Source organism: Biomphalaria glabrata, chromosome 5, assembly GCF_947242115.1.
Source record: "Biomphalaria glabrata chromosome 5, xgBioGlab47.1, whole genome shotgun sequence".
Classification (NCBI taxonomy): domain Eukaryota; kingdom Metazoa; phylum Mollusca; class Gastropoda; family Planorbidae; genus Biomphalaria; species Biomphalaria glabrata.
This window is the reverse complement of record NC_074715.1, coordinates 36,149,122-36,169,361: the sequence shown is the minus strand read 5'-3', so window position 1 is coordinate 36,169,361 and position 20,240 is coordinate 36,149,122. Positions and strand designations below refer to the sequence as shown.

At 36.2% G+C, this 20,240-nt stretch overlaps 1 protein-coding gene and 1 long non-coding RNA gene across 6 annotated transcripts in view; one reads left to right on the top strand and one right to left on the bottom strand.

Moving 5' to 3' along the window:
• LOC106064970 (microtubule-actin cross-linking factor 1, isoforms 1/2/3/4-like) overlaps window positions 1–20,240 on the bottom strand; it is a 184,831-nt gene that overhangs the window by 148,997 nt on the left and 15,594 nt on the right. For all 5 annotated transcript variants that reach the window (XM_056030218.1, XM_056030219.1, XM_056030220.1 and 2 more), the window contains exon 3: window positions 14,655–14,902. In XM_056030218.1, coding sequence (XP_055886193.1) covers window positions 14,655–14,772 — 118 coding nt within the window. In that variant the 5' untranslated portion in view covers window positions 14,773–14,902. The remainder of the gene's footprint in view (window positions 1–14,654; window positions 14,903–20,240) is intronic.
• Window positions 12,041–14,704, top strand: LOC106065061 (uncharacterized). Its single transcript, XR_008778076.1, has 4 exons — window positions 12,041–12,386; window positions 12,896–13,106; window positions 14,177–14,241; window positions 14,572–14,704. It is a non-coding gene; the product is annotated as an uncharacterized LOC106065061 (long non-coding RNA).

The following is a 20,240-nucleotide window of genomic DNA, read 5'->3' as shown; positions in this document are numbered from 1 at the left end:
ACTACCAGAAAATCAAAGAGCAGAAAGATCTGCACCAGAAAGTGTTTGTATGATTGCTTAAAAACAATGTATTATAACGATGACATTCAATATCAAACACGTGACTGAGTGACATAAACCACGCGAGTTTGCTAAGCGGCAACACGGAAACCTTCTCCCTTAAAATGAAGTATGTGTGAGTGTTTAGTATCTGATGTGGATTAACGTAGATGAATGGATTAAAAATAGCGAAAAGCCGAGAGAAGGAGATAGAAGATTAATGTGATTAATGCCGGCTGAAATGAGTCGTTTTGATCGAAGTTCTTTAAAGCATTCCACACCTTGTCATTTCACGTGTGTTTTAATTGAGATAGAATGCTGTGAATATCTATCAAATAAAATCATCTTTAGTTCGTTTCAATAACAAGCCCGATGCCTACAAAGGTAAGTTGTCTGGAGCTATAACCCGATGCCTACAAAGGTAAGTTGTCTGGAGCTATAACCCGATGCCTACAAAGGTAAGTTGTCTGGAGCTATAACCCGATGCCTACAAAGGTAAGTTGTCTGGAACTACAACCCGATGCCTACAAAGGTAAGTTGTCTGGAGCTACAACCCGATGCCTACAAAGGTAAGTTGTCTGGAGCTATAACCCGATGCCTACAAAGGTAAGTTGTCTGGAGCTACAACCCGATGCCTACAAAGGTAAGTTGTCTGGAGCTACAACCCGATGCCTACAAAGGTAAGTTGTCTGGAGCTATAACCCGATGCCTACAAAGGTAAGTTGTCTGGAGCTACAACCCGATGCCTACAAAGGTAAGTTGTCTGGAGCTATAACCCGATGCCTACAAAGGTAAGTTGTCTGGAGCTATAACCCGATGCCTACAAAGGTAAGTTGTCTGGAGCTACAACCTGATGCCTACAAAGGTAAGTTGTCTGGAGCTACAACCCGATGCCTACAAAGGTAAGTTGTCTGGAGCTATAACCCGATGCCTACAAAGGTAATTCAGACTAGTTGTCTGGAGCTATAACCCGATGCCTACAAAGGTAAGTTGTCTGGAGCTATAACCCGATACCTACAAAGGTAAGTTGTCTGGAGCTACAACCCGATGTCTACAAAGGTAAGTCAGACTAGTTGTCTGGAGCTACAACCCGATGCCTACAAAGGTAAGTTGTCTGGAGCTATAACCCGATGCCTACAAAGGTAAGTTGTCTGGAGCTACAACCCGATGCCTACAAAGGTAAGTTGTCTGGAGCTACAACCTGATGCCTACAAAGGTAAGTTGTCTGGAGCTATAACCCGATGCCTACAAAGGTAAGTTGTCTGGAGCTACAACCCGATGCCTACAAAGGTAAGTTGTCTGGAGCTACAACCCGATGCCTACAAAGGTAAGTTGTCTGGAGCTATAACCCGATGCCTACAAAGGTAAGTTGTCTGGAGCTACAACCCGATGCCTACAAAGGTAAGTTGTCTAAAGCTACAACCCGATGCCTACAAAGGTAAGTTGTCTGGAGCTACAACCTGATGCCTACAAAGGTAAGTTGTCTGGAGCTATAACCCGATGCCTACAAAGGTAAGTTGTCTGGAGCTATAACCCGATGCCTACAAAGGTAAGTTGTCTGGAGCTACAACCCGATGCCTACAAAGGTAAGTTGTCTGGAGCTACAACCCGATGCCTACAAAGGTAAGTTGTCTGGAGCTACAACCCGATGCCTACAAAGGTAAGTTGTCTGGAGCTATAACCCGATGCCTACAAAGGTAAGTTGTCTGGAGCTATAACCCGATGCCTACAAAGGTAAGTTGTCTGGAGCTACAACCCGATGCCTACAAAGGTAAGTTGTCTGGAGCTACAACCCGATGCCTACAAAGGTAAGTTGTCTGGAGCTATAACCCGATGCCTACAAAGGTAAGTTGTCTGGAGCTACAACCCGATGCCTACAAAGGTAAGTTGTCTGGAGCTACAACCCGATGCCTACAAAGGTAAGTTGTCTGGAGCTATAACCCGATGCCTACAAAGGTAAGTTGTCTGGAGCCATAACCCGATGCCTACAAAGGTAAGTTGTCTGGAGCTATAACCCGATGCCTACAAAGGTAAGTTGTCTGGAGCTACAACCCGATGCCTACAAAGGTAAGTTGTCTGGAGCTACAACCCGATGCCTACAAAGGTAAGTTGTCTGGAGCTATAACCCGATGCCTACAAAGGTAAGTTGTCTGGAGCTACAACCCGATGCCTACAAAGGTAAGTTGTCTGGAGCTACAACCCGATGCCTACAAAGGTAAGTTGTCTGGAGCTACAACCGATGCCTACAAAGGTAAGTCAGACTAGTTGTCTGGAGCTACAACCCGATGCCTACAAAGGTAAGTTGTCTGGAGCTATAACCCGATGCCTACAAATGTAAGTTGTCTGGAGCTACAACCCGATGCCTACAAAGGTAAGTAAGACTAGTTGTCTGAAGCTACAACCAGATGCCTACAAAGGTAAGTTGTCTGGAGCTACAACCCGATGCCTACAAAGGTAAGTTGTCTGGAGCTACAACCCGATGCCTACAAAGGTAAGTTGTCTGGAGCTATAACCCGATGCCTACAAAGGTAAGTTGTCTGGAGCTACAACCCGATGCCTACAAAGGTAAGTTGTCTGGAGCTACAACCCGATGCCTACAAAGGTAAGTTCTCTGGAGCTATAACCCGATGCCTACAAAGGTAAGTTCTCTGGAGCTATAACCCGATGCCTACAAAGGTAAGTTGTCTGGAGCTATAACCCGATGCCTACAAAGGTAAGTTGTCTGGAGCTACAACCCGATGCCTACAAAGGTAAGTTCTCTGGAGCTATAACCCGATGCCTACAAAGGTAAGTTGTCTGGAGCTATAACCCGATGCCTACAAAGGTAAGTTGTCTGGAGCTATAACCCGATGCCTACAAAGGTAAGTTGTCTGGAGCTATAACCCGATGCCTACAAAGGTAAGTTGTCTGGAGCTATAACCCGATGCCTACAAAGGTAAGTTGTCTGGAGCTACAACCTGATGCCTACAAAGGTAAGTTGTCTGGAGCTACAACCCGATGCCTACAAAGGTAAGTTGTCTGGAGCTATAACCCGATGCCTACAAAGGTAAGTTGTCTGGATCTATAACCCGATGCCTACAAAGGTAAGTTGTCTGGAGCTACAACCCGATGCCTACAAAGGTAAGTTGTCTGGAGCTACAACCCGATGCCTACAAAGGTAAGTTGTCTGGAGCTATAACCCGATGCCTACAAAGGTAAGTTGTCTGGAGCTACAACCCGATGCCTACAAAGGTAAGTTGTCTGGAGCTACAACCCGATGCCTACAAAGGTAAGTCAGACTAGTTGTCTGGAGCTACAACCCGATGCCTACAAAGGTAAGTTCTCTGGAGCTACAACCCGATGCCTACAAAGGTAAGTTGTCTGGAGCTACAACCCGATGCCTACAAAGGTAAGTTGTCTGGAGCTATAACCCGATGCCTACAAAGGTAAGTTGTCTGGAGCTCTAACCCGATGCCTACAAAGGTAAGTTGTCTGGAGCTATAACCCGATGCCTACAAAGGTAAGTTGTCTGGAGCTACAACCCGATGCCTACAAAGGTAAGTTCTCTGGAGCTATAACCCGATGCCTACAAAGGTAAGTTGTCTGGAGCTATAACCCGATGCCTACAAAGGTAAGTTTTCTGGAGCTACAACCCGATGCCTACAAAGGTAAGTTGTCTGGAGCTACAACCCGATGCCTACAAAGGTAAGTTGTCTGGAGCTATAACCCGATGCCTACAAAGGGAAGTTGTCTGGAGCTACAACCCGATGCCTACAAAGGTAAGTTGTCTGGAGCTATAACCCGATGCCTACAAAGGTAAGTTGTCTGGAGCTATAACCCGATGCCTACAAAGGTAAGTTGTCTGGAGCTATAACCCGATGCCTACAAAGGTAAGTTGTCTGGAGCTACAACCCGATGCCTACAAAGGTAAGTTGTCTGGAGCTATAACCCGATGCCTACAAAGGTAAGTTGTCTGGAGCTATAACCCGATGCCTACAAAGGTAAGTTGTCTGGAGCTATAACCCGATGCCTACAAAGGTAAGTTGTCTGGAGCTTTAACCCGATGCCTACAAAGGTAAGTTGTCTGGAGCTACAACCCGATGCCTACAAAGGTAAGTTGTCTGGAGCTACAACCCGATGCCTACAAAGGTAAGTCAGACTAGTAGTCTGGAGCTACAACCCGATGCCCAACTCCACTAACACCCCTCGCTCCAAGTATCCACTACAGAAATTGACTACAGACTGCATTGTGCATGCCTTATCATGGAAGGTACGCTATACAAATTCAGTTAAAATAAATTTTTTAAAAAAAGCAGGTTCAACGCCTGGAACTGAAACTGTGCAGGGACTCATTAAGTTGGGTTGATTTGACATCTTTCCCATTAGTCTCTGACTACAAGAGGATAAAAAAAAGTCTCTGCTATTATGGATCTATTAAGGACCAAAAAAAAAAGTTAGTCAATTAATTTAGTAATAGATACAATTCAAAGAAGTTTATAGAAGCAGAAAAATGCACTACAGCGTCTGGTGATTACAACAAAGGCTTATTTAGTGACAGTGGTAGTAAGTCAAGAAGTAACAAAGGGGAAATAAAATGTATCTAAAAATGTCCAATGAAATGCATTGCAACTTTCTCAGCGATGATGAATAGATTTGAAAGTCCATTAGCAATAACAGCGGCAATGTCTGACTGTTTCTAGAGCTCAACAAGATTTGTCTGCCCTGGCCAGTCCAAATGACACAGTGTTAATCACAAATCCTATAACAAAAGAAAAAAAGGGGGCAGTTTGCCAGGTAATAAAATTGGCAGTCGAGCAAAAGCCGAAAATAGATGAAGTGTTCTATTTTTTGAAATACATGTACACTAATGTAGCTTGTGCTTCAAAAAGAACGATGCGCGCATGTCTGTGAATTCTTTAGACTCAGCATTGCAAACTTGCCAGTAAAGCTTGTTATCAAAGCAACATAGAGTACCACTTTGACTATCAGAATTAACATTTCTGTAAGATACATCCAATCCATATACAACCCAAAATTTCGCGTAAGATAATCATGGAAACACAATTCTGACAATAAGAAGGCTAATTGTACTGTCAAAGTCTCACTAAACTTCAGTTGATGCGATATTCGCAATTGAAAAAGAATAATTAAATGAATAATCGATCTCTAGTAGATTTTATTAACAACAAACCTTTAGAAATTCCTTGCAATAACATTTCAACAGACTTTTTATTAGCGTTAAAACAAATTAAAACGTATAGGCTACTCTCCGAATTCAAAATGTATGTCTATATGTTGCTAAAAGATTAGATTCGTGAACTATGGTCCAAATATTACGTATTTCAAACTACCCTCATGCCTTGTTGTTATTTTACCATATTATAACATTCAACGGAAATGTCAGCTCAAAAGAACAAACGGGAAAAGTGTATTTAATGGGCTCATTTTAGACTTCATTCACCGGAAAGTTCATGAAATTATTTGTTTAAATATGCACTTTACGTTGGTTTCGATAGGGTGCAGGTATGAATGACTTGAGTGATTGCCCTTGTCTCTCACAGGTTTGGATGATAAATTAGAGGCAACTGTGTGATCAAGATAAAAAAAAAAAAAAGAAATGTCTAATGAGACTCTCATTACTGAACTACTACTGACATACAATCAAGGCACTCGGGCACAGTTCCGCTTGTACAATGAGCTCTAGTGGCCAAAAAGGAACATCAATTATTCAGTTGACAGAATGCACGATTCCAGATAATTTGGTACAGGCCTTATTGATTTTTTACGATAACAAAGAAAAATGAAGGTATCATTAAGGATTTACAGACGGATGTGCACGAAACCACGTGGAGATAAACACTGTCTCGTTGTGACTGTCTCAGAATGGCCTAGAGCTAGACACCGTCATGTCGTCAATACTATAAACATATTCTTGTACTCGGTGATATGTCTGTCCTTAAAAGTATTTCATTATTACAATATTATTTATAACTAGGATTTGATATGAAGCTCTAAACTATGAAACCTAAACAGTGCAATCAGGCACTCACTAAAGACTCTCGTGTTACAAACACACACATTACCTGTGTCCCTTCGTCTGTTCTGCTCATACTGCACCATGGGACTCTTTGGATACTCCTCTTCGAGATATTCAAATCCATTGATGGCTCTTGGATCCATACTGGAGTTTAAGCTTTAGGAATGTGGAGAATAAAATCCTAAGAACAGAAATGTTTCACCTCTACATATTTCGAAATGTTCATTATGTTGATAGTCCGTGATGGGAGAAGAAGACTTCACATTGTTACGTTTCAGGACAAAGCTAGAAATAAACTGCAGCAGAATCACAGATTACACAACATATACAAGATCCCAATGGCGCTTCAAAACAGAAAATCATGTTGAGAGAACTCCTAAAAAATAACTCCATTAATTAATCGGAGAATGCGTTACGCGATGGATTTGATAGAGTCTATTTAGTATAAAGAAACAACTTAGCCTACTAATCAATATAACCAGACTAAATGGGACGAATTCAACAACACTGTGAAAATATCAGAACATGCTATTATCACAAAGACTCCATATTTAAAGGCTACATTTCTTTTTATTTTAGGATAGCATAAACACCTTTTTATACTTTGAAAATGGTATAACTAATTCCATAATAGCATAGCTAATGTGAACATTATTTGATGCTCCAACACCTTCAAATTTCTACACAATTTTCACAAAATCTAGTTGTCACACAGTTCTATAAGCAAAGACTGGACTAAACAACTCAAAAACGACTCTGAACTGAACAACTCACATACGATAGCATCTCAACCGCTTAATTAGAATGTCTTGTTTGTTGTTCGTCGCCCTGCGTGACATATCGAACATAGATTCTAGTAAGCTCTCTGACACACTTGTCCAACAGGTAGACATATTTTCACTAAGCGGCCGGTATTTAATCACACTTTAGATCTAAGCACACACAGAACCTACCACGAAGCAACACACAACAAAAAATGCGCTGACTGTGTAGACAGGTGTGTACGAGAGAAGACTATAGATTTTTAGCCAACATCTTGAAAAGAAATGAATTAAAAAGTACGATTTGTTTATACAGATGTAGTTTGATGCATCTGTTGAATCTCATAACAAACACATCACTGGGATCAGTTCAATACCAATGACTTTTGGCACTTGAAGAAAATAATAAATAAAAAATACAGAAGTTTAAGTGCAGAAAGAAAAAAAAAAGTAATCAGGAAGAGTTACAATAACTTTCACTACAACTATGATAGATCAATACAAGATGATGTAATCACGACATGGCTTAATGTACTATATAACTTTCACTACAACTATGATAGGTCAGTACAAGATGATGTAATCACGACATGGTTTAGTTCTACTATATAACTTTCACTACAACTATGATAGGTCAATACAAGATGATGTAATCACGACATGGTTTAGTTCTACTATATAACTTTCACTACAACTATGATAGGTTAATACAAGATGATGTAATCACGACATGGTTTAGTTCTACTATATAACTTTCACAACAACTATGATAGGTCAATACAAGATGATGTAATCACGACATGGCTTAGTTGTACTATATAACTTTCACTACAACTATGATAGGTCAATACAAGATGATGTAATCACGACATGGCTTAGTTGTACTATATAACTTTCACTACAACTATGATAGGTCAATACAAGATGATGTAATCACGACATGGTTTAGTTCTACTATATAACTTTCACTACAACTATGATAGGTCAATACAAGATGATGTAATCACGACATGGTTTAGTTCTACTATATAACTTTCACTACAACTATGATAAGTCAATACAAGATGATGTAATCACGACATGGTTTAGTTGTACTATATAACTTTCAGTACAACTATGATAGGTTAATACAAGATGATGTAATCACGACATGGCTTAGTTGTACTATATAACTTTCACTACAACTATGATAGGTCAATACAAGATGATGTAATCACGACATGGTTTAGTTCTACTATATAACTTTCAGTACAACTATGATAGGTCAATACAAGATGATGTAATCACGACATGGTTTAGTTCTACTATATAACTTTCAGTACAACTATGATAAGTCAATACAAGATGATGTAATCACGACATGGTTTAGTTGTACTATATAACTTTCAGTACAACTATGATAGGTTAATACAAGATGATGTAATCACGACATGGCTTAGTTGTACTATATAACTTTCACTACAACTATGATAGGTCAATACAAGATGATGTAATCACGACATGGTTTAGTTCTACTATATAACTTTCAGTACAACTATGATAGGTCAATACAAGATGATGTAATCACGACATGGTTTAGTTGTACTAGCATTGGGAGATTTTTTTTTCTTTTCGACCGATTTATATTCTAGACCTACTCCTTTCGGTAGCCGAAGGGTTTATTGAGACAGAAAGTTCCATCGGATCAAGAGCTAACACGATCTAGGTCTTAGTTGACAGCGTCATGCTTTATGGCATACAAAGAGAGGGGCAGGGGACCCAAAAATCAACATTTTTTAAATATAAAATCTAATAGTCACTTTCCAAACTAATTGTATCCCCTGCACACAGTAGAAACTGGCCTAGCGAGTTGACTTCGTAGCTAATTTATTGTGTGTCAAACAGAACAGCCATGAAATGTGTTGACATCAGCCTGGCTAACATGACAGCCATTAAAAGTGTTAACATCACCCTGGCCAACATTTATCTTGTCTTTAAAGCCTTCCCCGCCCTAAACACAGACATCCAAAGACTAAATGGTTAGAAATAGATTGTTGAGTGATGACAAGATTGAAGATAAAGGTCCTCGGCCAGTTTGTGCTGTTTTACACCACGTTGAACTGATCAAAGCTTTCTATTCTAATTAACTGCATGGTAGATCTAAGGGTTGTTTATTTTAATATGCTCATACTTAGAAGTTCACCAAGGGATTGTGTGGCCAAAATATTCGCACTGCTTCTTTTACCAAACACAAAACCACATACCTGAGAAATAACAAAACAAATGCAAGCTTAACCTGGGAAACCACTCGAGACCTACCCTTATACCGAGACGTACAAACACACATACACAAATCACATGCAAACACATGAACGTTAAGCAGAGGCTAAGTAAACGCTTTCGTTTCCAGACCAATATTCCAGATCCCTGTTGGGTTATTGATATACCAATTAGTCGTCATGGCACTCACTTTGAAGAATGAAAGAAACACATTAATAAGGGCCAATAATAAAACACACTGTGCACTGCATATAAAACACTAGCACCCTATCAATAGGTTCAATGATAACAGACTACGAAATGGACACAATGTTCATGTTTTCATAGGTAAGATCTGTTTTGTTTTTTATGACCAATGTACTGCCATCTTCCTGTTCTTCTTATTCTTGATGCCAACAAAATGTAAGAAAAGAACTGAAGTATAAAATGCATTTCATAAACTATTGGAAACACACTTTGTAACAGCAATCATGGAAATCATTACATGCCAAGCGTACACAAGTTTACAGCTACTAAATAGATCTGTATAAAATACAATTTTTATTAGTTCTATATCAACGCGTCAAACTGTACCCCGATCGATATATGGCTCTACAGAAGTGAACACCTTCAGTGATACAGTGAAACGTGTGGTCGAGATTGCTCTAGTAGAGATCTATCTCTACACGAAGACTTCCTGGAGGTTAAGAAAACATGTTGACGACCTAGCGCTGTAGAATCATTAGAACATAAATAGTGAAAACAATGAATGTGTGAACAAACCAGATGTAAACATAGACCGAGGTGTGTGTGTCAGGGAATGCACACAATTCTGTGCACAAATCTTGCTTTCACAGTACAAAGCCAGACTCTGACAACTCAAACCTAACAGCCTGACCTAGTGGATTTACGCCAATAAGTACTTCAATCAATAGGTCTTTACTCAAATATGCGCACGCACAGCTGGGCTACGCTCCAGAAAGTTCCAAGTAATAAACCAATGTTGAAACCAGAACGAAAATGATGTCCCTAATTTATGCTTGTCGTGTCCTAGAGGTCAGATTAAGCAGACTCATGTCCAAAGGTTTAGAAAAGGACAAATAAAACATCAATATGGTTATTGTACTACGTCCTTTAGGCCATACTATTTTCTTCTCTAACAAAGTATCACTAGAGTTATAAGCAAGAATGATGGAAGTGTGTGACCTGATGAAATGATCTTTCAGTCTTACCAATACAAAATCACCAAAATCTCAAATAATATCAATGAGAGTGCGTGAGAGAGAAAGACAGAGAGAGAGAGAGAGAGAGAAAGACAGAGAGAGAGAGAGAGAAATTTCCGAACATTTTACGACAAATGTGTCAAAAAAAAAAAAAGACTCCAATACATATCCAAATTTTAGAGACATTGTTTACGGTCAAGAAAGGCAAACAATTGATCTTATTATTATTTCAGCGTAACTCAACAGTTGATAGGAAAGGAAATGCTTAAGCTGTTGACAATCTATGTCACTTCTAATTTAGAAGATTACAAGCAGTTTTATGTCAACAGAGTGAAATATACACACGTAGCATGGCATTGGATTTCTTACACTTTTTTTTTACAGACTTACAACTTATGAACAAAATATCATTCTTAATAGAAAACAAAGACATTTGGATACCACAATGAGTCTAGATACCACAGTGAGTCTTCATTCCACAGGGAGTCTAGATACTAAGTACTTAACAAAGGCACCATTATGGATCTCGTATATAAATCATTATTTTACAATAAACAGAAAACAAGCTTCCAACTGCGCACCGAAACGATAAAGACTGTTTCTAACAAGAGACTCGTTCATTGATGTAGAATCTATATCTGATGAGTGTGTGACGCCATAGCTACTCTTAACACACAACAATCACACATCTAAACAAAACAAATAGCTAAGTAGACTCCTCTATATTCAAAAGAATGAAAAGATAAAAAGATTTATGGGGTGAACAATGAGTGAATAAGCGTAAAAACCAAGTCAAAAGCAGTGAAAACATCAGTTCTTTTCATGTGACAATATCGTGGTTGTCAAAAAACAAAAAAAGCAATCTACAAGATCTTAACAATTACACACGATCTTTAAACACTTGAAATCCCAAAACGACTTAAATTCCGATCCTTTCAGCCAATATCTAGAAATCCCAGCAGGAATAAGGTAAATCTAAAGCACAGCTAAACTGTTACTCTCTGAGACAATCCAGTAATCCGCATTGGCTGGAAGTAGACCAACGCCGGTACTCTACCGCCACAACGTAAACAAACGCAGTCTGTCACCCTCCTCACACAGAAACACATACACAGGCTTCTCGGCTTACGTGAAAATGAGGCCACTAAAAGACATTGTTACCGAACGTCCTCTACGTGTAACATTGGAAGAGAAAACAAACAAACTCGACTCTATGTCTCGAACAAGGCCCGTGACACCATTAGAGCATGTCCCACACTGAATCAGAATGAAGAGAAGCAGCTCACAAATGAATCGTCCTTACATTTATCGTAATGAAATTTGAGGGATTCAATTCACCTTCAGTGGGAAAGGGGACAACCGATACATCGAGTTATTCACACAAGTCACACACTAGAGGCCTCCTCCTTTCAAACCATCCACAGGTAACAGATTTCTCCCTCTCTCTCCCATTTATTTAACCACTGCCAACTACCACCCCGAATATCCTGCCGAGCATTCTGCGCTACTGCCGTCACAGGAACAGTAAATGAAAGGGGGTGGGGGGTAGAGGAGGGGGAATACATTTCATAACACGTGAGTTGTGAGATTGCAGGGAAAGAGAAGAAAGAGGGGGCGGATTTTAAAAAAAAACGCGCTTGAATGAAAACGTATTTATAAGGGGGCGGTTTGGAGACTAAAAAAAAAAAAAAGGGGGGGGGAAGGGGGGGGGGAAGGCTTATAGGCTCTAAGCCAAATCTTGAACTCAGACGAGCGCAGAGGTCAACAACAACGGGCTTACACGAAGACTGGCGGAAAAACACGATGCTGTCCCGGCTGCCAAGAGATAAATTGATAGAAATGAAAGATGTGGGTAGGGGCGAACAATGCAGGGTGTAAGAAGCCCATCAGGTTATGTGAATAATATTTTAAGTCTGAATAATTAACATTTAATAGTGCTTAAATGTATTAGAGTCAGTTTTTTGTCGAAAATGTGTTTGCCTTTCAAAGGAGCTTCTTGTATGCTGTAACAGATCACAGAAATCGAAAATAAATAAAATTTCCATAAGTTGGTGATTAAAAGAAGGAAAAAAACAAATATTGTGTCAAGTCATCTGTCACAATAACTTTGTAAGTGTTTTATTGGTAGATTCATTTTAAATATTTTGTTTGAAAGATAATTTACTATCGTACCTAAGCAGCCTGCCGTTGTAAATAATGTAATAACATTTCAAGTCAGTTAGTAACATACAAGCAGACAAACAGAACCACAGTCATATTTGTGTATGTTTTACCAAAGTTATATTTATATACACGAGTAAATAATGCATTTTGAGAGTGACAATTATACAGCATTTTTTCACGTTGAGTCTACGTCTACCCTATAAAGCTAGTTTAGATCTTCACACAGACACAACTGCTCTCTTAGAAGATTGTTCCAACCAGTACAGCCAGTTCTTGGTCTATTATTATGTACATAGTGTGCGCATTCCTCAAATTGAAGCACTGTATTCACACTGAATGGCATATATTGTGTTCAAACTTTAACACTCCACCTTGTGGCTAAATAATTTTTTAAAATTTTGTATGACATAGAGGTGTCTGTTTATTTGATGGACATGTTATTTCTTTATCTGCAGTGTACTGGGCTGGTAGGCAAACACAGAGCTTCAAATGATCACCCTCTGATTGTAGGTTGTAGGTATCACAAGGCCATTATATAAAAAAGAATGGAGACCTTTGGACCAGTGTGGATAGAGACTTTTGGACCAGTGTGGTTGGAAACCTTTGGACCAGTGTGGTTGAAACTCTGGTCATTAAGACCTTCATAGGGCTATATCATGGAATTAGGTAAGTCATGTAATAATAAACAAAATATGAAGCATGAAATGAACGTTGTGACACTATTTATGAATTGTGTTATATTAAAATCCAACTTTTATTTAATATGATTTAATTTAATTACATTCCAGCTTTCATTTCTTTTCAATTGTTAATAATAAAATGTAAAGGCCTTAAGTTTTTTCCCTTTAAAATATATACATTTGTGCATTAATATATGGTGGCACAGTGGCTGAGTGGTAAAGCGCTTGGCTTCTGAACCAGGGGTCCTGGGTTCGAATACTTGTGAAGACTTTGATTTTTATTTTCAGGATCTTTAGTGTGCCTCTGAGTCCACCCATCTCTAATGCATACCTGACATTAGTTGGTGAAAAGTAAAGTTTAGGCAGTTGGTCATTGTGCTGGCCACATGACACCGTCGTTAACCATTGGCCATAGAAATTGATGACCTTAACATCTTCTGTCCCATAGACCAAAAGTTCTAAAAGGAGATTTTTACTTTAATACATTAATAATCAATGAAACTTGAAGTAATTCTAACAGAAATGAGCTGTATCATCAAAAACCTTTAGTAATATGATTAGATGGCATTCTATCAAGTATATACAAATTCCAATAGGAAAATAAAGGATTTATTTTTAGAAAGTGAAGTAAGACTAAATTAATGGTAGACAGAGAAACAAATGTTTGTGTGTAAAATGTGCCCAGAAAAGGAAAGATTACATGTGTAATACAATTAGGAGGATTAACAAGAATATCATACTAATGTTGAACAGATCAAATAAGAAATAATCACATCAATTAGGATAGATAAAAAAATGTATGTTCCAACAAAAAAAAAAAGGTTTGCCACCAAATAAAAATGCTACTATCCAAGACAATGTCTACACCACCAGATGTATACAAAGTGAAAATGCTGGAGAGCTTGAAGTAATTCTAAAGAGAGAAGTATTCACACTCAGGCCTCAAACTATCTCAATATTATCTCCCAACAAAAACTGTCATTAGAAGCAGAAAGTAGAAAAGTCTGTTGGTGTCTAATAGAACATTTATTTTCATTTGTTTCTTTAACTGTTTAGAAGTATAGCAGTTCATCACTAGCTCTAGTAGCAACAACATTGGGTCATTGACCAACTTTCTAAAGGTAATGTAGCTTACATTGGTTTTTGTTGAATGAAAAAAAAATTAATTTAAAAATATATATTTTTTGTTCATATTTATTATAATTCTATTTATAATTAATATCCAAATTATCTAAACAACATATATATATGTTGTTTTTTTTTGTTTTTTTTATAAATATGTAAATTAACTAAAATGTAAATAAAACTAGAATTTTAAAAAATTGTTTTTAAGCACAACTAAACTGTATATCTAGTAAGCACACAGGCTTAGAACAGTTGATGTCTATTTAGTGAGTCATTTAAATAATATTGTGTTCACTAGAAATGACTAAGCTTTTCTGTTTGTTCAGTATCTTAACCATTGATTGGGTGACTACACAAATGTGTCACAGTTAGCTCAAGGGAAGCAACAGGTAGAAAAAAAACAACTTACCTGCTATCCTAATTACTGCCCTATCAGCTGGGTCAAGCTGAAGAATGCACAGAGGTAATTCACTATAATCCGTAAGATATTGCCAGTCTTTATCACTCCAGGGACTTTCTATAGACATTTTTCTGACTTTAAAACACTCCTGAAATTATCTTAGTTCCTTTTTTTTTATTTTTAAATTGCCCTAACTTCATTGTCTTCTCTGTGTATGAATTTTAAGTTATGAATCCATTGATAATGAGTCTTAGCACCTGCAAAGTAGAAAGTGAAGTAAAAATCTTTTAGAAACAAGTCTGGATGATAAGATCATACATAAGAGTCTAAAGTCTAAAAAAAAAAATATGACTATAGCTGTTCTATTTCCAATTTTCTTCTTATCTTCTTATCTTATATAATACAGACGTTACTTCAAAATAATTTATAACTTCATAACTTCAAATAATTTTAATGAGTACAGATCTACTAGACTACTTCTAAAATATCTAGCTAGATCAAATCCTACTTAGATTCTAGATAAACAGATTTTTATATAATCTAAATCTAGATATATAATATTTAAGTAATATTTTAAGATACCATGATCTAGATTCTAGATTGTCTCTAGAGATTCTAAATTTAGATCTAATATTTAGATAATATTTTAAGATACCATGAATATTTAGATTTAGAATCTAGATCTATAGTACATCTATAGAATAGAATATTATTAAAAGATCTATGTATCTAAAAATGTTCGAATGACTGCCACAATATTGTCAAGATTTAATTTTGAATCTACACTAAAAGACTAACTGTAGGTCTAGAATAACTAGATCTACTATCTATCTAGAGTAGATAGATCTATTATCATTAGTATCATAATCATCTCTTAAGTATATAAAAAAATATATTATTAAATAGAATTATAGAGTCTAGATTTAAATATCATTTTCTATATTATATCTCTAGACTAGATTGTGACTAGATCTATATATAATAAATAAGATAGTCATTTTATAATAATTTTATAAAAATCTATTTAATAAGATCTATTCTAGATCTAGTTATTAAATACTAGTTACTAGAACTCGAGTCTAGTCTCTAGTTCTAGAATAATCTCTCTAGATGACTCTAGATTAGTCTAGATCTATATTATATTATAATATTATATATTTAAGTAGCTTTAGACAACTTTAGTATACAGATCAAGATAGATTCATATAATATATATTTATATATATATATAAGAACTTGTCTTTGAGTCCGAAGATTAGTGAGGAATACATTATATAAATTTCCTGTGGCTGCACAGCCCCAGCTGTGACCTAGGCTACATATTTTGCCACATCCAGGGCAAGCATAACCATTGTCCGCAGGTGGTCGATATAGATTTTCTAGTTTTCATACTAGCTCTAATTCTTTAGAATTAGAATCTAGATCTATATTATTATTATAGCCTGGATAGCTCAGTTCAGTAATATAGATTAATGATTATATAATATATTATATAATAGGATTCTAGAATTCTAGAATCTAGATAATTTTTTTTAATATTGTCAATATGGTCCAATATGGAATTATAATAAATCTAGAATCTACTAGATCTATCTAGATCTAGACCTAGATTCTAGACTAGATTACTAGATTATTCTAGATCCAGAAAAAAAAAAAATAAAGTATAAAGACAAAGTAAACCGTAGTCATAATAATCATATGACGCAACAGATGACCAAAAGTATGAATAATAATAAATTAAATGAAAATGATAGATCTATTATTACTAATAATAATAAATAATAATCATAATTGATAATAATTATGATTTTTTATGATATGTCAGATAAAAAATGAGATATCCCAATCATCATGATCATGACCGGCTGATTTGATAATCATTAATCATAATAAAAAATTGTCTAAAAAATCGATAGAAATAGACTAGTTCTTAAATAGTTTGATGATTTTGTAAAACAAAAGTGATGATCTAGATAGATCTAGTCTAAAAAATCAGTTTAAGACAATTAGAAATAGATCACGTTAAAGAGCTAAACTCCCAGAAATCCAGTGAAATAGAAATAAATATCGGTACATAATAATATTTTCATCAACGTATTTTATTTACAATTTATGCTAGAAATGGCTGCCGATTCGTTTTTAGAGTAGCTTCCCTTTATTTTCTGGATTTCTACAAGTAAACAGATTCAGTCAGCATGAAATAAATAGCCTACTATGAATAGATCATGATTTGAACACGAATCTTGAGTTTGATCTATACAGCTCTAATTGTATATTAATTAACATTTACTATTTAAAAAAAAGGAGTATATTTTTAATGGTTTTATTTTAACTCAATTATTTTATATTACGACGTATTTCTTTTAAATGACTAATGAGTCACTCGCAGCAAAAAACAAAAAGTAATCAATACGAAATCAATAAAAGGAAAAGCGTGAGCTTGTAAAATCCTGTCTGATTGGTCTGCGTTACTGAATATGTTAACTGATAGAAATTCTATTGGATGACACTGGTGGCATTTTACTCATGCTAGTCATAGCTATATATTATAAATGCAACACGTGGTTAATGGTTAATAGGGGCATATAATAACTATAAATAAGGCCTTAAGGCTTTTTAATGTCATTTAGTCTTTAGATATCTACACGAAACAAAAGCGAAAGCTAACTTTCTTTCATTATTGAAGTTTATTAACAACTTCTGAAATAGATCTTTGTAAATAATATAACCAGGACTTCAGCCAGTAGAGTTAAATTTGGCCTTACTTCTCAATGTGCCCCTAACCCTCACATTTTAAAAGATAATAAGCCTACTTGATTATAGGCCTACTGTTATTACCCACTAATATTAATTGTGTCAAATACCGAATTCATACGAGCACATTGTTTTCATAAGAGTCGTCTGTGTTCGGTGAATTAATGGGGCGGCCGCTCCCGAAGGCTTGAGTCACTAGGTCGTCTAAAGTTATAATTTCTTGAACTTAGTTAACGTAAATAACACTCCTAATTTAGTTAACCACTCTAGTCTTCTCTATCCGTATCTTTCGCGTTGAAATCAACAATCAAAAGCAGTTCATTGGGTCAGATTTATCGGTATTATAGCCTATCTCTTAAAGGAAAGAAAACGCCCCTGTTCACAAAATGACGAGCCCTCTATCTTTTCCACTAAGCTACAAGTAGGCCTATGTGAAAGTCACCAATCAATCGTAAATGTATCTATCCATTTGCAACAGTCTTAACATGTACACACACACACATTGAGTCGCAATTTATGTCTACGTTTGACTGATACAACTATTTAAAGTCTACGTGTGACACATACATATGCACCAAGACTACGACGTACGACATGTTTAGAATATGATTTCAAAGACTCAATTAAAATTTCATTTACTGCATTCGTGTCAACATTTAACTTGGAACCATTAGTTGTCCCCAACGCGTCTGTCTAGGCCTAGTGCTAAATGTATTGCACGGTGTACAGTGAACCCGATGCTATGCTATACAGTTCATGCTACACTCAATCTTTAAGAGATTTCACAGATAAGCCTTTCACCACAACCTGGTCTTCCTAGGTTACAGTGACAAAACGAACCAAGGTCACAACTGGAGTGATACCGGTAGTGGCAATATAATGGAATATGCATATTTAAGCAAGGTTCTATACACCTACACGCAACCAATCCCGTTACATGGAGTAATACTTAGAGTTATAGGCCTATAGGCGCAAAATAGGCCTAGGCCCTATATGTCTTAAGGGAAATTAATGGTAGCGACATTTATGATGGGTGAGGCCAGGCTACGAATCGGCGATTCCCTTTTTTTCCCTATGATTTCATTTTTCTTGAAGACTTTTCATGTCAACTGCATTGAAGACTAACGAAACATTATGGCGCTGATTATGAATGAATCATAACCTCAGCTTTTCTTCATTTCGCAATCATTGAGGACGTGATGGACCACAGTGAGGACGTGATGGACCACAGTGAGGACGTGATGGACCACGTTAAGTTTGAGCTGAATCTAGTCTCTAGCAAGATGTTGTTTGTTTGTTTTTTTACTAACTAAACTAAAAATTACAAATGTTGTTCTTGTCTCTAAAACGTGAAGATTAGATAACAAGGACGGTAACTGAAACAAATAACATAAGAATCAGGATCATTTCCAATTGTTGATATTAACTTGTAACTTAATGTTTCTAGAACAGTTTGAAAGAGATGAGTGGACTTCAATGATGTCTATTGATAAGTGAGTGCAAAGTAGTATAGTGTGGGTCGCTTTCACAACAAATATATATTTAACTTTAATCATATATATATATATATATATATATATATATATATATATATATATATATATATATATATATATATATATATATATATATATATATATATATATAGGCCTATATATACTTGAAGTTGCACAATACTAGTATGTTAACTTGTTGTTTTATATGATTTAACAATCAAAGAGTTGTGTAAATATCACTACAATAGACCTACATTGTTTTGTTCATGTACAAATATGAGGGATGGAGATGGGGGCAAAGAGAGAGTGGAAAGAATTGGAGGGAGAGAGAGTAAGAGATTGAGAGAGATAGAGAGAGAGACGGACAAAGAAATAGTGAGTAGATAAGAAAATAAAGAAAATGCAATGAAAAATTTATAACTTTAAATTTATAAAGACCAAAAAAAATATCATTAATTATTCTATATGCTTTAGACCTAATCAAAATAATAGATGTACAAGAAGTAAAAGGTAACCTTCTCTATTAAAATGTCAGAAATATAATTTAATAAAAATGTAGGCTACACAATACACATACATACTCAATAAACATATAGAAAATTATATGTAGCATAAAGGTGTCATCACATTACCTATATATTATACATTATATCAAACAGCATTCTTTTACATTATAGGGCCTAAGGTAAACTTGCTGGCATACAAAATACAAAAATTTAAAAAAGGATTTAAAGCAAAATATGCTACCCGTATGAAGTAGACACAACTTATGTAATGTTCAAACTCTCTAGATCTAACTGAAAAAAGGCCTACCCGAATCCTCAATTTGTTAAGAAATTAAAACAATGTCACACATGGCAGCCACGTCAAGACGCTTTAGGTAAACTAACGGATTCAATCTTTGAAATTGGCAATAGTAATGACACTCGTTCAACTGAACAGATTGAACTTATCGTTAAAGCTAGCACTTAACTTAGTCAATACGGCACACTGGGGCGGGAAGTGTCTTGACTGATCACCCGCAGACAAACTTGCGTACCTTGTGGGTGGTTATATGTAGCCTAAGCCTGGCGTTCTCACAGCTTTAACAAATATCTTTTCAAAGTGTGGCTTCAATGAAACATGTAAGTCAGTTACTTTTGGATTAAAGAGTTATGATTAAAAGAGTTATAATGGATTAAAGATTTGATTTTGATGACAGTTGGGGAAAATAAATGATAAACAGCCAAAAAAAAAAAAAAAAAACAATATGAAGAGTTGCTTGTCGAGTGTCTTGCTGCAGACAGGAGCGTAGAAAACCCTAGGGAAGTTTCGAAAGTTGTATTTTTGTTATAATGAAGTAATC